The 21040-nt window shown below is 41.8% G+C and overlaps 2 protein-coding genes across 2 annotated transcripts in view; both read left to right on the top strand.

Moving 5' to 3' along the window:
* The first annotated feature begins 663 nt into the window (after positions 1–663).
* Positions 664–8825, top strand: bri3bp (bri3 binding protein). Its single transcript, XM_029637110.2, has 3 exons — positions 664–987; positions 4163–4265; positions 4407–8825. Exons 1-3 carry the CDS (start codon positions 808–810, stop codon positions 4826–4828), a joined length of 705 nt encoding a protein of 234 aa, XP_029492970.1. The 5' UTR covers positions 664–807; the 3' UTR covers positions 4829–8825.
* A 3563-nt stretch (positions 8826–12388) lies between these two features.
* The window catches only part of aacs (acetoacetyl-CoA synthetase), a 49366-nt gene continuing 40714 nt past the window's right edge, over positions 12389–21040 (top strand). The window contains exons 1-4 of the mRNA XM_029637112.2: positions 12389–12690; positions 13880–13983; positions 14414–14534; positions 17144–17257. Coding sequence (XP_029492972.1) covers positions 12558–12690; positions 13880–13983; positions 14414–14534; positions 17144–17257 — 472 coding nt within the window. The 5' untranslated portion in view covers positions 12389–12557. The remainder of the gene's footprint in view (positions 12691–13879; positions 13984–14413; positions 14535–17143; positions 17258–21040) is intronic.

The raw sequence follows: 21040 nt of genomic DNA, 5'->3' as shown, positions 1-21040 counted from the left end.
ATTTGGAACACGAATTGTGAATTATAAGTGAAATAATCTGTCTGTAAACAATTGTTGGAAAAATGACTTGTGTCATGCACAAAGTAGATGTCCTAACCAACTTGCGAAAACTATAGTTTGTTAACAATACATTTGTGGAGTGGTTGAAAAACGAGTTTTAATGACTCCAATCTAAGTGTATGTAAACTTCCGACTTCAACTGTACATACATACGTGTACAGTACACTTGTACATACATTCAAAACTGCCCCCCCCAAATTCTTCCTCCATATTCCAAGTATACGTGTCCTTATTATGAAAATACTGAACTTCTCCTGACAAACATCTTGTTCTTACCCTCTCAAGGGACGCGATTTTACTGGCTGTCACAATCTCCGTACAATCAGCACGAACACCTCGAGATGTAGCGCTCAACTGTGCATCCCACTTGTAAAGCCATTGTGAATATTTTCCATCATTTGCGCCTTAATTACTGGTATTAATTTAGTGACCCGGCAGGGGTTTAACCATGCCGCGTTCATGTACTAGTCGGAACTACTTAACTTGGAAATGTCAGAATTGCTAACTGGTTGTAGTTATACACGTGCTGCGTTCAAATCAGCAAGTCGGACATTTCCGAGTTTTCTATTTGCGACTAGCACGTGAATGCGGCATTATTCTTGCTGACTTCATAACGGTGTTTCTTCCGGGATCACCGTCATCACTCCGCTACGGAGGTGTCCTTACTGGCAGCTAATTGTTAATCTGTATTTAAACGGACCTAATTTAATACAATTCACGACTGGAGTAGTATTGCACATCTGAAATATGAAGGGAATGAAACCGCACCTCATTCTGTTGCTGCTCTTCGCGTCTTTGCTTTGTGCAGAGACGGCCAGAAGCCGGAAAGATTCCACCAACCAGAATAGTTTCAGAAGGGCGGCTAACGGATTCTACCAAATGTTAAGCAATATTTTTGGAGAGGACAACATCAGAGGTCTTTACAAGGTTAGTAATGATTGATCAGCAAACCAAGTGTTCCGTCCAATTTAAGCTAATGTTATATGACAAGAGGTGTCCAAAGAAATGGTGGTAGTAGCTAACGGGCAGGTAGAGAGCTTGCTAACCAAGGGCGCCTAGACATTAAATGCATAAATGGTTGCCATTTTGAAAATAGTCTAGCTAGCAAGATAAGATGGACAAGCCAATAAGTAATATATTTAGATATCTAATTTTTATGTGGCACGACACATTTTCATGACTATTTATAGGTAGAAGAAACTAACGCTTTGAATCCTGACCAGACACAGACTTCATGCACCTGACCTAGCCTCAGAGAGGAAAGGGGAATACCTAGTCCGTTGTACAACTGAATGCATCTTCCGCATTTAACCCAACCCCTCTGAATCGGAGCGGTGAGGGGAGCTGCCTTAATCGATATCCACGTGATCGGGAAACGTGGGTTCACTTCCTTGCTCAGGCGCAGAACGACAGATTTTTACCTTGTCAGCTCGGGGATTCGATCCAACAACCTTTCGGTTACTGACCCAACGCTGTGTCTCGGTTTCGGCCACTCATCTGCCTTGGCAACATTTCAGTGTTCTCTTGGAATCGCATCTTTAAAAAAAATTAAAGCCTATTTGAGTTGTCCCTGTTGAAATTCGAGACATGAGGCTAGCATAGCGTCTCCCTCTCCATTGAATACCGGTGGTTGACGTCACATTTTATATCTATATATCACACACACACTGGATTTGACTGTATAATTTAAAACAGATATGCCCATTCAGGTCAACATTCTCTGATGTGCGCACCAACTATCTTTGTGGTATCATTTGAAAGTTTACATTTGAATTTATTTATATTTTAGTTCGGGCTGTGAAGATATCAGTATCACTATTTTTTTCCCCCATGGATAAAATGAAACCACAAAGCAAACTCTTTGGTCCTTTTATAAACCTGCTGTATGCAAAATAATGTGTGCTATATCTTGGAAATAAATACAATTGAATCTAGATGAAAACATAATGATGTTTGTTTCCAATATTAGGGCTGTTTGCCTAACGAAGTAAAATGATTTTTGTTTAATTGCCACGACACTATCAAGCATCTTGATTAGAGGTCGCCCGAATAATCGGCATGGCCAATTTGATTAGGGCCGATTTCCAAGTTTTCATAATAATCAGCAATTTTGGACGCCGATTCCATTGCACTCCATGAGGAGACTGCGTGGCAGCCTGACCACCTGATACGCGAGAGCAGCAAGGCGGTGAGGTAAGTTGCTAGCTAGCATTAAACTTACCTTATAAAAAACAATCAATCTGAACATAATCACCAGTTGATCAACACATGGTTGATGATATTGCTAGTTTAACTAGCTTGTCCTGCGTTGCAAATAATCAATATGGTGGATGCTAATTTATCGTCGAATCACAGCCTACTTCGCTAAACGGGTGATGATTTAACAAGTGTATTCGTGAAAAAAACACTGTCGTTGCACCAAAGTACCTAACCATGAACATCAATGCCTTTATTAAAATCAATACACAAGTATATTTTTAAAAACCTGCATTAGTTAAAAGAAATTAATGTTAGCAGCCAATATTAACTAGGGAAATTGTGTCACTTCTCTTGCATTCTGAGCAAGCAGAGTCGGGGTATATGCAGCAGTTTGGGCCGCTGGCTCGTTGCAAACTGTGAAGACCATTTCTTCCTAACAAAGACCGTATTTAATTTGGCAGAATTTTACATAATTATGACATTACATTGAAGGTTGTGCAATGTAACAGCAGTATTTAGACATATTGATGCCACCCGTTCGATAAAATACAGAACAGTTTTACTTATTTCACTGAAAGAATAAACATTTTGTTTTCGAAATGATCGTTTCAGGATTTGACCATATTAATGACCTAAGGCTCGTATTTCTGTGTGTTTATTATATTATAATTAAGTCTAGGATTTGATAGAGCAGTCTGACTGAGCGGTGGTAGGCAGCAGCAGGCTCGTAAGCATTCATTCAAACAGCACTTTCCTGCGTTTGCCAGCAGCTCTTCGCAATGCTTGAAGCACAGTGCTGTTTATGACTTCAAGCTTATCACCTCCCGAGATTAGGCTGGCAATACTATAGTGCCTATAAGGACATCCAATAGTCAAAGGTATATGAAATACAAATGGTATAGTGAGATATAGTCCTATAATTCCTATAATAACTACAACCTAAAACTTCTTACGTGGGAATATTGAACACTCATGTTAAAAGGAACCACCAGCTTTCATATGTTCTCATGTTCTGAGCAAGGAACTTAAACGTTAGCTTTCTTACATGGCATATATTGCACTTTTACTTTCTTCTCCAACACTTTGTTTTTTCATTATTTACACCAAATTGAACATGTTTCATTATTTATTTGAGGCTTAATTGATTTTATTGATGTATTATATTAAGTTAAAATAAGCGTTCATTCAGTATTGTTGTAATTGCCATTATTACAAATGAATAAACACCAATTAATCGGCCAATTTTTTTATTTATTTTTGTATCGGCCTTTTTTGGTCCTCTAATAATCGGTATCGGCGTTGAAAAATCATAATCGGTCAACCTCTAGTCCTTATTTTAGTACATTTATCTGCAAAAACATAATATCCAAAATGACTTACTGTCACGCGCGCGTACATTTTACATATGGATGGTCCCAGGAATCGAACCCACTACCCTGACATTACAAGCGCCATGCTCTACCAACTGAGCTACAGAGGACCATGTGTCACACCCACTCAAGAGAATATTGTGTCTCAAACGATGGGGCGCAACACAGAGACCTTAAATGATATAAAATAGGGCCTAAACTACAACTTGCTAAAGGTAAAAGTTCAAAAGAAAATCTATAAAATTCTCCAGAAATATTTTTTTTGACAACCCTGTTTTTAAACTTTCAAATTATATAAATCTCAACCATTTATGTTTTCCAGAGATGAAGACATGGATGTCTCATGTTATGGTGGGGTATGCTAAATGGGTCAACTTTAAGCACCTCTTCAGTGTTTTGGCATTAAGTTCCATAAAGCACATTCTACAACGCGTACATACGTATGGAAGGTTTCATTCAAATCAAAAGGGGTGCTGTCAAGAAGGGATTGAAGTCAAATGGATTTCCCCAAAATGTCACCTCTTTGTTTACAGTTCTTCTCCAAGACGACGGAACGCTTTGTCCATGGTGTCGACTCTTTCCTGGACACTATTTGGAAGATGTGGACAGATCTGTTGGATGTGATGGGCATTGATGGTAAGTGGATTTTTATTTAGTGGGTATGTTCGATGTCGGGACATGTCTGTGATATGTTGTAAATTATGACTGTGCCTGGGAAGTTTGTCTATTGTCCTCTGTTATCCATGTACTGTCGCTTATTCTTTCCTCTCTCCCCAGCCTCCAACCTGAGCCACTACTTCAGCCCAACGTCTTTGACAAACTCCCCGGCTCGTGCCCTGCTCCTAGTGGCTGCTGTGTTGGTGGCTTACTGGTTCCTCTCCCTGTTTCTGGGGGGATTCTTCTACCTGCTGCACATCGTATTTGGCCGCTTCTTCTGGCTGGCCCGAGTTACACTCTTTGCCCTCTCTTGCCTGTATATCTTGCAGAAGTTTGAGGGGGACCCCGAGCGTGCTGTGCTCCCTCTCTGCTTCGTAATGGCTGTGTACTTCATGACAGGGCCTGTGGGGGCGTACTGGCGTAGAGGTGGGGGTACTGCCTCTCTGGAGGAGAAGATCAATCACCTGGACACCCAGATCCGCTTGCTCAACATCCGGCTGAGCAGGGTCATCGACAGCCTGGAGCGCGCCGGGGAGAAGTAGAGCTGACCCCACACACCCACCGCTGACAACGGCTGTATCCATAGGGTGGCTGGAGGTTTGGGTGTATAAGGGCAGGAGAATCTAAGCAGATCGAGGCTTTCTGTTATGAGAAAGAGCTTGTTTTTTAGTGTTTTTTAATTTGTATTTTTATCCTGACTTGTTGATATTTTGTTATATTGTTTAACAACTGCTGATGGTTGCTCTTTTTGGAAATTGTGTTCAATGAAAAAATGGGATGGATGTTTGTTTTGGGTATGTGATGGTGTCATAGCGGGACCAGACACAACTGTAAGTATTTCATCCCAGTTAGCTCAGTAGTTAGTAGACCAATGGCAGTTTTACTTATTGCATTTTTTCCGTCCTGACACTGAGATGTATAGTCAAAAATAATGTCACCATTCCATTTTAGCAGTAGGTCATTCCTGGCGTATTTCAGGACCTCTCTTTCTATATAATGGACATACTGTGTGTGTGTGTGTGCAAGCGTGTGCGTTTCATGCATGTGAATCATTGGAAAAGCACTGGGGAAAAAAGTTAAGACTGGCGAAACCTGGGCAGGCACGAAAATCTCAGGGAGACATTTTTAAAAAAGAATATCAAGAACAATTATGTGAATATACCCCACATCAATATCAACTTAACCCTTTACACTCATGGGAATTGACCTATATGGATAGGGCTAAATTGGTAGCAATTGAAAGGCAACAGTTTGGAGATTAGGGGAAAATGATTAAGACAAGTTGAGGACACAATAGTTCACACGACTGAATCCAAACATTACACTGTCGATTTTATGTGCATTTTACATTGACTGTACTTTTCACCCCATTTGTTGATAACGAAATCTGAAAATACTCTGGATACATTCAGTAACATGATGAGAATATTCCTGGATTAAAAATAAATAAAAAATCCTCTCACTAATAGGTCTTTTGACCAGGGAAACAGATCATATTTTTGGTGCACATAGAAAAGAGTCATGAGTGTATTCAGGTGTGTGTTCTTCAGCGATATTTTTTTCTTCACAATAGACAAACGGGTTCATTTTGTTTAAAACAACCCAGGGTATGACGCCATGTCATCTTGTAACTATACATCAAACAAAGTGATCATAAACGGTGACACTGTATGTATTAGTTTAATGATATGGAAATGTGAAGTGCACATTTGGACTCACAGGTGTTTGGCTTGTATCACATCAGTGGTATTTATTCTGATCCTCAATGTCTCATCTTAGAAATTACATAGAGTCCTCTTAATTTACAGCATTTCCCTCAGACAACAGAAAAAGCAGAAGTTGCCAAATTAGTGGGAGGGATGGTGACCACTTCTTGTGGCTTGAGGTGCTCAAGTTCAGAACATCTGTCAGTCAAAACCCAAACAGAGCTGTGAAGCGCAGAGCCTGAGCTATGATGTCATATATAGCATGTTACTGTACAGACACTGAGCTATGATGTCATTTATAGCATGTTACTGTACAGTCACTGAGCTATGATGTCATCTGTAGCATGTTACTGTACAGACACTGAGCTATGATGTCATGTATAGCATGTTACTGTACAGTCACTGAGCTATGATGTCATTTATAGCATGTTACTGTACAGTCACTGAGCTATGATGTCATGTATAGCATGTTACTGTATAGACACTGAGCTATGATGTCATGTATAGCATGTTACTGTACAGTCACTGAGCTATGATGTCATTTATAGCATGTTACTGTACAGTCACTGAGCTATGATGTCATTTATAGCATGTTACTGTAGTCACTGAGCTATGATGTCATGTATAGAATGTTACTGTAGTCACTGAGCTATGATGTCATTTATAGCATGTTACTGTACAGTCACTGAGCTATGATGTCATGTATAGAATGTTACTGTACAGTCACTGAGCTATGATGTCATTTATAGCATGTTACTGTAGTCACTGAGCTATGTCATCTGTAGCATGTTACTGTACAGTCACTGAGCTATGATGTCATTTATAGCATGTTACTGTATAGACACTGAGCTATGATGTCATTTATAGCATGTTACTGTACAGACACTGAGCTATGATGTCATTTATAGCATGTTACTGTACAGACACTGAGCTATGATGTCATTTATAGCATGTTACTGTAGTCACTGAGCTATGATGTCATCTGTAGCATGTTACTGTACAGTCACTGAGCTATGATGTCATTTATAGCATGTTACTGTAGTCACTGAGCTATGATGTCATCTGTAGCATGTTACTCAACAGCCACTGTGTTCCAATTTAGGCGTTTATCAGTGCCCAAATCTGTCATTTTCAACCCGTATTATAGGTGTCAGTGTAAAGGCCTACTATGTTACAGTGACACTGATTTTGTTGCACAGCCGTGTTTGAATCGTGGCCAGCCATCTGCAGAGGGATGGAAGGTCTACCTTTATACTCGGGCTCATCATCCACATTGAGATAAGGGTGTTAATGGTAGAAATACCATAATAAAGTATAGTTATAATGGAAGCGTATTAGTAGTTCCCATAAAAACATAATTCTATTTGCCGTGTGACAAGTCCTCCCTGTTTCAGTGGATGGCACATTATGCATGCCTAGACTATATCTGTACTTGTTGTGAATTTGGATGCACTTTTTGGTCATTCCTGCTTTGCATAATTGTACATCGCAAAGTGTACATTTTTATAGGGCTATAGTGTGTAATTTCTTAAAAGGGAATTTTATCATTTAACTCTAATCTACTTTTGTGCTACATTTGATTGTGTTTTCATTAGAATTATATATATATATATATATATATATATATATATAGGCTCATAGAAGTCCATTTTGTTGGGCGGGTGTTCAGTAAGTGGTTTGGTTTAGTTGGTGCCAGTTCAAATGTTGTCATTGGCTACCATACCATCTCTCCAACCCCACCCCTCCAGAAGTGAACTTGTCTACACAAATGTAGTTTTGATTATGTACTGTATAGCGTATGTGCTATTCTATAGCAAAATGTTACAATGTTGTATTTGTTAAGTCAGTATTTTAACATTGTAAGCGTTGGAAATATTTAAGAATTTAATGAGTATTAAATGTGTATTGATTTGTAAAAATAGGTCATCTTGGATCATTTTGTACTGATTCATGTACTGTAGAGACAACCATGTATTTTCCAGCCAACACACATCATGCTGTCATCCATAGGTTCATCACAGCAGAGGGTAGACTTGAGTATTTGCGACAACTGTAAGATGTAGTCTGCTGCTGAGTTGTCATACAAATCCTCAATAATAGAATTCTCAGCATTTGATCTTTATTTCAGGTTTGAGAAAGGACTAGGCCCAATATTGAATGATGGTGTATGAGGTCCCAACCCCTTATACATTCTCTGTCTCTCTCTCTTTCCCTCTCTCTCTTTCGCTCTCTTTCTCTCTCTCTCTCTCTGCATCTCTCTTTCGCTCTGTCTCTCTCTTTTGCTCTCTGTCTCGCGCTCTCTGTCCTCTCTCTCTGTCTCACGCTGTCTGTCTCTTGTGCCTCTTTGGCCTTGACACTGCAGCAGATTTAGTCAGATCTTTACTATCCATCACCTTGATGATGTTGACACAGTAAAATGGCAGCAGAATGTCTAGACTTGATGAACTTTAAATCTCTCACTGAGTAGAGTAATAACTATAACGGTCAATAAGACCCATATCCATTCCAACTGAACATCCGTTCTTTTCCGTCTATGTAGTCCCCACATGTGCTGTGCCAAAATGAACGTTCTTCATCTTTCTGTTTGAAGCACTTAGTCTTGTGAAACTTGAGTATATTTCCCTGTAGTTTTTTTAGCATTTCCTTTTGTGTTCATATCTTGTTTTTCTACCTCCTGTTTTCCTTTGTGGGGATGTTCTTCTACCCTACTGCCTGCTGTTGAACCATGTCATATATTGAAAAGTGTTGTGGAAATGAGTCTTCGAGAGGAGAGAGGAGTCATTTTGAAGTGAAATTGAGGTCCCAAGATTTGAATAAATCAACTTTATCACCACATTAAGGCTTGACTGTTTGCTTTGCACAAAGTCAAAAACATAAGCAATTCGATATATAATTTCAGTGACGTGACCACTAAGTACATGTTCTCTTCTCTCTTTGTGTTTTGCGTAATGAATGCTGAATAACTAGAAGAGTTTGGTTTCCACACAAGTGTAGCTGATTAGTAAAGTACAGACAAAAAAAGTAAAGAGACATCTTGCACATCACATCATTGCTCAAAATTGGCAGTGGCTATCTTTCAAGTGATGTAATTGTGATGTGGACACAGGAGTACACTCACTCACTCCCGCCAATTGTGGCCTTGACAATGACCTTAGGCCACTGTTACAGGAGCCTTTTCCAAACTTTTACTTTGACTCTCCCTTCGTTCATATTTCAGCCAGTCCCACCAAACCTGGCGTTTTTGGCAGGTGGAACAGGTCTTTCACATCTTCCCAAGCCATGTACAAAGATCTTTCCCAATTGCTGCACTTCAATCCAGCTTGTTTGTCTTCTCACTGCATAGGCTGAGTGTACTCCAATGCTTCCCGCAGTTGTGTCAAGTTGGCTGGATGTCCTTTGGGTGGTGGGCCATTCTTGATACACACGGGAAAAACACAGCAGTGTTGCAGTTCTTGACACACTCAAAATGGTGCGCCTGGCTCCTACTACCATACCCCATTCAAAGGCACTTAAATATTTTGTCTTGCCTATTCACCCTCTGAAATGCACACATACAAAATACATGTCTCAAGGCTTAAAAATCCTTCTTTAACTTGTCTCCTCCCCTTCATCTACATGTCTCCTCCCCTTCATCTACATGTCTCCTCCCCTTCATTTACACTGATGGAAGTGGATTTAACAAGTGACATCAATAAGGGGATCACAGCTTTCACCTGGATTCACCTGGTCAGTCAATGTCATGGAAAGAGCAGGTGTTCTTAATGTTTTGTCTTACTCAGTGTATAATGAGCATGTGTTGGTACAGATGGCATTGATGCCCTCAACATATTGATTCAAATCTATAAGCTAATTAGGCTTGACTTACTTACTCATCAGTGAATCAAGGTCTATTCTTTCATTAGGCTGAGATGTTCATTCTTGCTTTATTTGCACTATTATTTAGGATTTCTCATATCCAAGGAATGCTTCCATACACTAATGGTCATGCAAACAGATGGACAGTGGGCTTACATTTTTCTGGCCTCATCAACACGAGTATTAGTAAGTCAAAAACATACCAATTTATGAATTGCTCTCTTAAAAGGTGCAATATGCAATATATAGTGCTCTTGAATGGTCATTTCAATTCATAATCTATACCCATTGCTGAAGAATATAATTTATAAATTCCCAATGAGCTTTACAACGGTCTCAAGTGTCATAAGCAAGCAATGCCTTTAAAAACAAGTCATTTATAGGTTCAATGTATTGTATGTTTCGAACAGGGGTGTCAAACTCATTCCCCAGGAGGCCTGAGATTCTGCGGGTTTTCTTTCAATTAGGACCTAATTAGTGCCCTTTATTCATCAATCTAGTACAAGGGAGGAGTGTGAAACCCCACAGACACTCGGCCCTCCGTGGAATGAGTTTGACAAGTGGTTTAGAACTGTCATGTTGATTGAAGTCCTGGACTGTCAGTCCTTGTGTTCATAATTCTGTCAATTTGGCAGAATTCCCCTAAGCTTTGTATCAAACCAAGTGGTGGGGTTGCTGTACAACTGGAAAACAAATTAAGGATTGTGTCTTTAACTGTAACAAATGAGTGATATCTACACATCCTGTTAGAGGAAGCTGGTGATGAGATAACCCTTTTCATGTGTATTAACTAGTTCACTCACTCACTGTTAAAAATGGAATAGTATCAAACACTGTATGCTAATATTAACAATCAAGAACATGAGATATGTGCTAAATAAAAAGTTGACCGTGTTCAGTGCTACTTTTACTGTAGTCGATGAACAGGGCACAGGTACAGCATCTATTGTACAAGGTGCTGGGATCTTTTATTGTGGGTTTCACAATCTGATATAAACAAAAGTTTGAACAAAAGTCTCACAGTTTTTCTTACTTGGGTAGAAGGTGGCAATGGATGTTATCTGACCTGCACTGGCCTTTATGTTGCTGGTCCATCAACTAGCTACACAGGTCTCAGTTCTAAGTCCAGGGCGTAGTGCGTTTTCCTCCACTCGTAATCACACCATGACCTGGACCAGAGCTATAATATGGCATGTTGCGTTAGACACACTGATCTACAGGCTCCCTCTCATTGATCTTTCACAACACAAGTTCTCGCTCTCTTTTCACTTGCATCATCGCCCCGATCCATAATCAGACTTTGATTTGGCATTCAAGAGTAATGAAAATCCATCCACTCAGCTCTTTTTTTTTTTTGGTAAGCTGGACTGCTGCTTTAGAAATAATTATCTAGGTGTTTCAAAACTCTTTGCTTTTCAAAACTATTTTCTCTTTCACTGTGAAACAACAAAGCATATTTGTCTACCTCATGCTGTAGCAGTCTGAGAGTTATCAAGAAAAACAGTGAAATTATTTATTGAATGTAAGCATTTGATATAGTTTATTTTCTGAAAATAAACAACTGATCTTCTCTTTCACGGTTCTGGACAGTGAAAGTGACTGAGGAGGGGCATGACATATAGCAATTTGATTGGGAACACCTCTAAAACGCTCTCTAGTTCTGAGAGTTTTATTGGTGAATCCCCTCATTCGAGAGCTGTCACTGATCAAGATTGTATATTTCATTGGACATCAGTGCCGCCAGTCAACACGGTCGACCCATACTTTTGCATACGACGTGTCTCGGCTGATGTGGAGCCAGTTTTTATTCGACCAATCAGGTTGCAGACAAACTGGTGGCGTGCCCCCGCGTGATATTATTCCGCTTGAACGTTCTGACCCCCAAAGATCACAGTCTTTTACATGTATTTTGATCAAACATATTTTGTAACTTGAACATATTATGCAATTGCAACCATTCTACAAAGTTAACAGCGTATTGTCATGATTTTATAGAAAAGTGTGCTTGTTTGTATTTAAAAATAAATTTACCAAAAAAATATTCATAACAATGCACAACACCCGTTTATGCCCCAAGTGCATGTTTTTGTGAAAGAAATGAGGCTGAGGTGGAACAGTTTAAACAGGACTTGAACCAAACCCGATGGTCAGGGGTCCGCACAATACCATCTGTGCCAAAAAGGTCCAGACCTATTGGCAGAGGCCTCAGTGCACATGCCACGCATGCATTTTGCTCTCTCAAAAAACAGCCTGCCATTAAAATCCCTTTTGGAACAGTAGGTCAATAATTCTGATGAGAAACGACAGGTACACCGTCCCTTGCCACCAGTGATTGAGGGAAAGTACTTTTGTAATGCAATTTACTCGTATTTTTTTTTACAGTTTGTATCCAATAATCATGCACAATTCGAGGATATTGGTTAGATATCACACTGGTTTAACACTAAATTGATTTATTATGGAAGAAATAGATTGCGTCTTTAAGCGGAAGGATACTTTGTGTTATTGTGACAGCCGCGTCACCTCACGGTGGGAGGGATCTTTACTGGCTTTATCCTTGCAGCTTGTCCGCATGGAATGACAGTCCAATCTGGCCTTCTGTCTCATACTCATTCTTGGAAGTGTGCTGCCTGTTTTAGCTACAGTAGCTAGCTTGTTATAAAGGACGACAGACTCATTTTTTAACGGAGGCGACAACAAGGCAACAACAATGTCAAAAGACACCGAACGTATGAGCGAGAAGATAATGGAGTCGAAGGTATTATGGTACCCAGACTCAAAGAAGAACACACAGATGGACAGATTCAGGACACAGGTGAACAGAGACTTTGGGCTTAATCTAGGTGAGTGACCCGGCGAGGGAGCAGCTTTTCAGACGGGACAGTCATGCTAGTCACCTCTAATTTAACGTTCGGTACCAATCGATTCATTTTGCTAGGGAGAATCAACACACTGCATCATTAGCAAATGTAGCTGTGTGCATATTTCATAATATTGCTATATGCTAGCCTAAGTACTGTAGTTGCCCCACGATGGAGCTGTCATAATTTCCAATCGTTTTTCCACCATACATGTTTTTCCCATAGGGAATTTTAGAAACACTGTTTCGTGTAGGTTTACCGTGGCGTGTTTTGATAACTTGTCCGAGAGACATTTACATGGTTAACTTATCAATATATCCTGCTCAGCTGTATTCACTCTCAGATTCGAAAACGCTAATTAGCGTCAAAGTAGACGGCATACAAAACAACAAATCCCTGCAAGCTATCTCTAGCCGACACCTTTGCTAACAGGTATTGTGCCAATTTAAAACTTGCACAAGACCGCTTTCAGAATTGTCAATTAAAAAAAAAAGAAGACTTTATTAATGACTAATTAGTTAATCCAAAAATTCTGACATTCGGCTCGATTCGGCACTCTCGTCCAAAGCATGGCATTTGTAGTTCTTTATGATAGCCACATTAGCAGTTTAACATTTCATTTTGCCGGGGTGTGGTGAATATATTGATGTCACCTTGTCCCAGAGAGATCGCCAGTTATCAAAACATCACGCCAGGGTAAGCCTACACAAAACACATACCTTATTTTAAGTGTTTTTAAAATCCCCTATGGGGAAAATAGAATAGTGGAAAATCGATTTGAACCATTTCCTTGTATGACCGCTAGGTTTTATGGGTATTATGAAACATACTGTGGTTCTCTATAGTTATTGAACCAAGCATGCCATTACAATGGTATATTCTGAATCAGGGGAGGATGGCGAACAATCAACACTTTTTTTTATTTTTATTGTGACTTATATTCTTCAGAAGATTTAAATCTGTAAAAATGTTGTTTTGCTTGATTGGTTCAATAGCTACTGCCGAGGGAACTGAACATGCAAATATAAAACTAACTTTACCAAGGTGCAAAACCAAACCATATACAAAATAGGGTAAACGGTATGTTCCTGTAGTTATTTTTGTCTAAAATGTGTAGCAGCTGGAGGACAAACCTTGTGATTGATCTCTTTGATGTCATTCCCCCTTGCAGCCAACTACAATGACCTGTACCAGTGGTCTGTGGAGAGCTACCCTGAGTTCTGGGCTGAGGTGTGGCGTTTCTGTGGGGTAGTAAGCTCCAGGATGTATGAGGAGGTGTGTCTACCCACTGTTTCCTGCTCTCTTATGTACATAACACTGAATAAATGGATGGGTGCATCCTAAATGCCACCCTAATCTCTATAGTAGTGCACTTCTTTTGACCATGGTCCATAGGGCTCTGACAGCTGTTTGGGACACAGACTGTTTGGGACACAGACATTGCCTTTTTTTATTGTGCTTTTTCATCCATCTAGTGCAGTAACACCTTCTACAATGTGATCTCTCACAATTTGTGTCATTATGATTAGGTAGAGTTTATAAAGTTCTTTGAGCGGTCCAATCGATTTATCTATTCAGTCAGTTATTACTTATCGGTACCCTTGTGCTTCGAGCAGAGCAGTATTACGTTGTAGTCATTATTCCCTTACCCCAGGTTTGAACCATGTAGAACATTAGCCATTTCCCCTCCTCCCCTCTTCCTCAGGTGGTGGATATCTCCAAGAGGATATCGGACGTCCCAGAGTGGTTCAAAGGAAGCCGCATGAACTATGCTGAGAACCTGCTAAAGCACAAAGACCAGGACAAGGTGGCCCTCTATGCTGCTAGTAAGTACGGCTGAGGCAATTCAGTCCATTTTTTTAGGCTTTTTTTCTCAATTTTTATTGGTCAGTTTCCAAGATCCCATTCATCTGCAGTTGTGTAAATGTCCTAAATCAGCACCAGCACCCTGTGCTTCCAGACATGTTTTTATACTATAATTATTGTGCTTTAAAAATATATATTTATAGCTAGTGTGTCAACTATGAAATAAAGGGTCACAATGATATTCTTAATGGCCATTATAATTCCTTAGCTTAATTCCTGTTGACTGTACATTTCTTTGGATAAAAATGTCTGCTAAATGGCATATCTTACACATATAGATAATTTTCTGAAGCACTGAGAAGATTATTCCAAAGGTCACCTTGACAACCCCGTCCAAAATAGTACCTGTAATTCTGCTGTTTTATTTCCCCCAATAAGCTCTCCTAATTCAACATGTTTTTGGCCGACGACGGGTCCATACGGTATGCAGGGCAGTGTGATTTCATTAGGAGCCACAGGGTTTTCAGGCTCCTGCTCGCTCCTTGGGTTTTTAATATCCTGATGGGGATCCTCTTGTTATCATTCGATGCGGTCTCCACCCCACCCACCGCCCACCTCCTGTAAGTTAATTAGGAGAGGAGCGCTATTATTCAGGTGGCAGTGCACTACTGCTTAATGTGTCCTGTATCAGCACTGTAGGTCAGAGCAGGTTCCTGTATCGTTCCTGTATCGGCCCTGTAGGTCAGAGCAGGTTCCTGTATCTGCCCTGTAGGTCAGAGCAGGTTCCTGTATCGTTCCTGTATCTGCCCTGTAGGTCAGAGCAGGTTCCTGTATCGTTCCTGTATCGGCCCTGTAGGTCAGAGCGGGTTCCTGTATCGGCCCTGTAGGTCAGAGCGGGTTCTTGTATCGGCCCTGTAGGTCAGAGCGGGTTCTTGTATCGGCCCTGTAGGTCAGAGCAGGTTCCTGTATCGTTCCTGTATCGGCCCTCTAGGTCAGAGCGGGTTCCTGTATCGGCCCTGTAGGTCAGAGCGGGTTCCTGTATCGGCCCTGTAGGTCAGAGCGGGTTCTTGTATCGGCCCTGTAGGTCAGAGCGGGTTCTTGTATCGGCCCTGTAGGTCAGAGCGGGTTCCTGTATCGGCCCTGTAGGTCAGAGCGGGTTCCTGTATCGGCCCTGTAGGTCAGAGCGGGTTCCTGTATCGGCCCTGTAGGTCAGAGCAGGTTCCTGTATCGGCCCTGTAGGTCAGAGCGGGTTCCTGTATCGGCCCTGTAGGTCAGAGCAGGTTATTACTTGGATAGCTTTGCATACACTAACTATAGCCCTTTTCTCTGTAATTTGGTCTGGTAAAGCACAGGACTAGTATTACAAGAGAATGTTGGTTATGTATTTATTACCCCAGAATGTCCATTATTCCAGAGGACGTTTCAGCCCGGATTTGTGTTATTACCAAACTGACCCACTGTAATTCACATTTATTTATTTTTCATTAAATTGACAGATTTGTAATCTAGACGTGAAGATATTTCACCATGTCTAGGCGATTAACAGGCACCGCTGATCACTAGGCGATTAACAGGCACCCAACGTTCTAGAACCATACCAAAGCATCCTCGGTGTAGTGTCGCCACAATGTCTGGATTGAGGAAGTTTAATCATTAGGATAGTTTAGTGCTCTGCAGTACAAGACTTCCTAAATGGCCCCATGCCTGCAGATGCAGTTTAGCTGCTTTGCGATGTATTAACAACAAGGGTTGAGTTAAATGGTTTTTATACGGACTCATTTGGCGACGTTCAATTCATTGGCGCACAACTTATAAGCACAAGCATTCACTGAAACGCTCTTCATATATTGGCTATGCGCAGCACTTTATTTATATATTTTTACCCCCTTTTTCTCTCCAATTTCGTGGTATCCAATTGTTAGTAGTTACTGTCTTGTCTCTACAACTTCCGTACGGGCTCGGGAGAGAAAAAGGCCGAAAGCCATGCGTCCTCCGAAACACGACCCAACCAAGCCGCACTGCTTCTTAACACAGCGCGCGTCCAACCCGGAAGCCAGCCGCACCAATGTGTCGGAGGAAACACCGTACACCTAGCGACCTGGTCAGCGTGCACTGTGCACGGCCCGCCACAGGAGTCGCTGGTGCGCGATGAGACAAGGATATTCCTACTGGTCAAACCCTCCCTAACCCGGACAACGCTAGGCCAATTGTGCGTCGCCCCACGGACCTCCCGGTTACGACAGAGCCTGGGCGCTAACACTGAGTCTCTGGTGGCACTGCACTTTGTTTTTAAACTCCATTTATCAAATCAAGTGACTGTTTTTGTTTTTCTTGCTGAAACTGCCATAAACACCTGTCAAACATTTCTCTTCGCATGGGACTAATATTATCAGAGGACCTTGGAATTAGTCGATTCGGACGGGATTTAACTTACGGATGTGCTGATTTGTGGTCATGCACCTAGGTTATGTAATTGTCTCCACCAGCAAATCTAATCCAGTGCGAATAGGGCTTTAGTTTCTGTCTACCTCTCATTTTCTCTCACGGTCTCTCCCTCCTCTCTCTCCTCTCTCCCTCCTCTCTCCTCTCTCCCTCCTCTCTCCCTCTCTCCCTCCTCTCTCTCTCTAAGCCGAGGAAAATGACGAGATCACCAAGGTGACTTTCGGGGAGCTGAGGCGCGATGTGGCGCTGTTCGCCGCCGCCATGAGGAAGATGGGTGTCGGGACAGGCGACAGAGTCGTAGGTGAGTCACCATGTAGCATTACCACCAAACCACTACACTCACAAAGGTCAAGAGGAGAGGCTCTCTGTCTGACGACAGTGTGACAGTCCAGCTAGAAACATGCACACCACAAATCACCCTGACGTTTCGTCAAGCACTAGGCTCTGCATCTGAAATGGCACCCTACTCCCTACACCGAGTGCACTACTTTTGACCGACCAGGGTCCATAGGGAGAGTCCTACCATAATCTCCCCTTCTCCCTCACTCTGGGCCCCCTGCACGGAGCTTGTCAGACCTTCTCTTCTGCAATTGGTCAAGGAACACCCCTGCCTGCTTCATCCTGACCTGTGATTGGTGCAGATTTAACCCCCCCCCCTGGCCTCTGTCTATATAGAGGCCTTTGTTGGCATGGGGTAACTGCAGCAAATTCTAAATGGCCCTATTCATCCATCCCTACTCCCCACCACAGTAGAACACTGTAATATAACTCAGGCAGTCTAACATGTTTCACCCGACTAGTCCTACTTGAAGAGCTAGTTTACTTTGATTTGATCCAAAGCAATATGTTTTGGTATGGGACTCAAACCAAGTGTCCTGGCGTGGCAACAATATGTTTTGGTATGGGACTCAAACCCAGTGTCCTGGTGTGGCAGCAATATGTTTTGGTATGGGACTCAAACCCAGTGTCCTGGTGTGGCAGCAATATGTTTTGGTATGGGACTCGAACCCAGTGTCCTGGCGTGGCAAGCCCCATGCTGTACCAACTGAGGCAGACCGGACCTGCTTCCCTCTTCACAAGACACTAGTATTTAATGCCGTGGTCAAGGCTACGAAGGCGCCAGTGTTCAAAAGCTCATATCAGACAGAGGGCCTAATGCTTCTTAGGTAGTAATGAGTTTTAGTTTAGAAAGTTCTCTCTCCACAGAAGCGACAGTTACAGGGGTGGTTAAAAACAGCTTGGTTGCCGTAAGAACATCAGGGGAAACTGTACGGAAGGGAGGTGTGCTTCAAAATAGCCCTTTTACATAGACAAAAAGAGGGACAACCACCGACCGAGAGCTTTTTAACAGACAGAATTAGGAAAAAAAGACACGCAGAGAAACAGCCAGGAGGACTTCTCAAGTTTACCTTAATTGCAGCATATTTGTGTCGGCTTTTAGCCAGACAATCTGCTGAGTTCAACTATAAATAGAGGCTACATTTATCCTCAAGCTGACTACTACTACTCTCCCCCCCCCCCCCCCCCCCCCGCCTATTTTGATGTGTCATTTTTATTGAAGTTTATAAATAACAGCTAAATACTGCATACATCTATAAATAGTAGGCTACCCCGCATTATGAAACCATCCTGAGTAAGCCGGTGTTTTGATGGTGGGCTGACTGTATTATTTGGTGTTAATAATGTTGTTTTTTTTAACGCACAACCACTTTCTATTCACTCTGGAACAGCGGGTGAGGACAACTCAAATCATGCAGGGTCAGGTAGGCTACATAGGGACGGCAGGGTAGCCTAGTGGTTAGAGCGTTTGACTAGTAACCGGAAGGTTGCAAGTTCAAACCCGCAGTTAACCCACTGTTCCTAGGCAGTCATTGAAAATAAGATTTTTTTCTTAACTGACTTGCCTAGTTAAATAAAGGTTAAAAAAATATATATAGGACAGTTTATTATATATACAGTTGAAGTTGCAAAGCAACCCCACAACATGATGCTGCCCACCCCTGTGCTTCACGGTTGGGATGGTGTTCTTTGGCTTGCAAGCCTCCCCTTTTCCTCCAAACATAACGATGGTCATTATGGCCAAACAGTTCTATTTTTGTTGCATCAAACCAGAGGACATTTCTCCAAAAAGTACGATATTTGTCCCCAGGTGCACTTGCAAACCGTAGTCTGGCTTTTTTTTATGGTGGTTTTGGAGCAGTGGCCTTTCATTTTACTGTGGATATAGATTTGTATTACAGCACACACACCCACACAGAGATACACCTAGTATTACAGAACGCACTCATATATCACCAATTAGTGTAGGGGCAGTTTCACCACATACCAAGGCAAGATGACCGACATGGGCTAGTCTGCTAGTTCTATGGTAGCTTCAGTAGGAGAGCTGAACAAACCTTTTGAATCACAGAAAAAGACCAACGACTGTGACTTGTATTATTATTTTTAGAGATGGACTCTCCCTGCTGTTCTGTGTTGTCATTTTGGGTTTTCAATTTGTGCATAATAGTCTTCAATCATGTTTTCAAATTGTCCGGTGCAAACCTAAAGATGGCGGAAGCAGTATATCATAACATTACTCAACCTGTAGGTTGCACTGTATCTGCACAGTGTACGGTAAACCATAATTGTTGATATATGTGTGCGTTCTGTAATACTAGGTGTATCTCTGGGTGTGTGCGTGCTGTAATGCTAGGTGTATCTCTGTGGGTGTGTGCGTTCTGTAATGCTAGGTGTATCTGTGTGCGTGCTGTAATGCTAGGTGTATCTCTGTGGGTGTGTGCGTTCTGTAATGCTAGGTGTATGGGTGTGTGTGTGCGTGCTGTAATGTTAGGTGTATCTCTGTGGGTGTGTGCGTTCTGTAATACTAGGTGTATCTCTGTATGGCTGTGTGTGTGCTGTAATACTAGGTGTATCTCTGTATGGGTGTGTGCGTGCTGTAATGCTAGGTGTATCTCTGTATGGGTGTGTGTGTGCTGTAATACTAGGTGTATCTCTGTGGGTGTGTGCGTGCTGTAATGCTAGGTGTATCTCTGTGTGTGTGTGCTACGTGTCCTTGTCCCACTGTTTGATAACGTGTGGACTTCCTTTTCAGTGTGGGGGAGAGAAATATAACCACTCAGCAGATGAAACCAGTCAAGGTTTATGGCTGCAGTCAAAACACACTTCTCCATCTATCCTTCTAGAAATGAACCCTTCAGCTGCAGACTGCTGGTTCTCACTGTTCTCTCCTTCATTTAACCTTGTGTGTATTACATAGAAATGTCATTCTAGTTCTGTGGTGTCCTGTTTGACCTATGTCCGTCTATTAATATCACATGTAAACTGCAGATCAATTCATTTGGTAAGAGAAACATGAATACATGTATTGCTGAGTAAGTTCCAGTTAAATGTTTTTCTCTCAGAAGCTTTTGGAAGATGGACTTGTAAACTCAGCAAAAAAAAAAGAAACGTCCTCTCACTGTCAACTGCGTTTATTTTCAGCAAACTTAACATGTGTTAATATTTGTATGGACATAACAAGATTGACCAACTGAGACATAAACTGAACAAGTTCCACAGACATGTGACTAACAGAAAGGGACACATTATTCCATGAACAAAGAGGCGGGAGGTCAAAAGTAACAGTCAGTATCTTGTGTGGCTGCAATGTACTGCAGTGCATCTCCTCATTGACTGTACCAGATTTGCCAGTTCTTGCTGTGAGATGTTACTCCACTCTTCCACCAATGCACCTGCAATTTCCTGGACATTTCTTGGGGGGAATGGCCCTAGCCCTCACCCTCCGATCCTACAGGTCCCAGACGTGCTCAATGGGATTGAGATCCGGGTTCTTTGCTGGCCAAGGCAGAACACTGACATTACGGTTTTGCAGGAAATCATGCACAGGACAAGCAGTATGGCTGGTGGCATTGTCATGCTGGAGGGTCATGTCAGGATGAGCCTGCAGGAAGGGTACCACATGAGGGAGGAGGATGTCTTCTCTGTAACACACAGCGTTGAGATTGCCTGCAATGACAACAGGCTCAGTCCGATGATGCTGTGACACACCACCCCAGACCATGACGGACCCTCCACCTCCAAA

The sequence above is a fragment of the Oncorhynchus nerka genome, linkage group LG27 (assembly GCF_034236695.1).
Source record: "Oncorhynchus nerka isolate Pitt River linkage group LG27, Oner_Uvic_2.0, whole genome shotgun sequence".
Taxonomy (NCBI): domain Eukaryota; kingdom Metazoa; phylum Chordata; class Actinopteri; order Salmoniformes; family Salmonidae; genus Oncorhynchus; species Oncorhynchus nerka.
This window is presented reverse-complemented; position numbering and strand designations above follow the sequence as displayed.

Coding starts and splice junctions, on each gene's coding strand:
- bri3bp (XM_029637110.2), top strand. CDS start 808: ATGAAGGGAATGAAACCGCACCTCATTCTGTTGCTGCTCTTCGCGTCT. Junction 988..4,162: donor ACATCAGAGGTCTTTACAAG/GTTAGTAATGAT, acceptor CTTTGTTTACAG/TTCTTCTCCAAGACGACGGA. Junction 4,266..4,406: donor GGATGTGATGGGCATTGATG/GTAAGTGGATTT, acceptor CTCTCTCCCCAG/CCTCCAACCTGAGCCACTAC.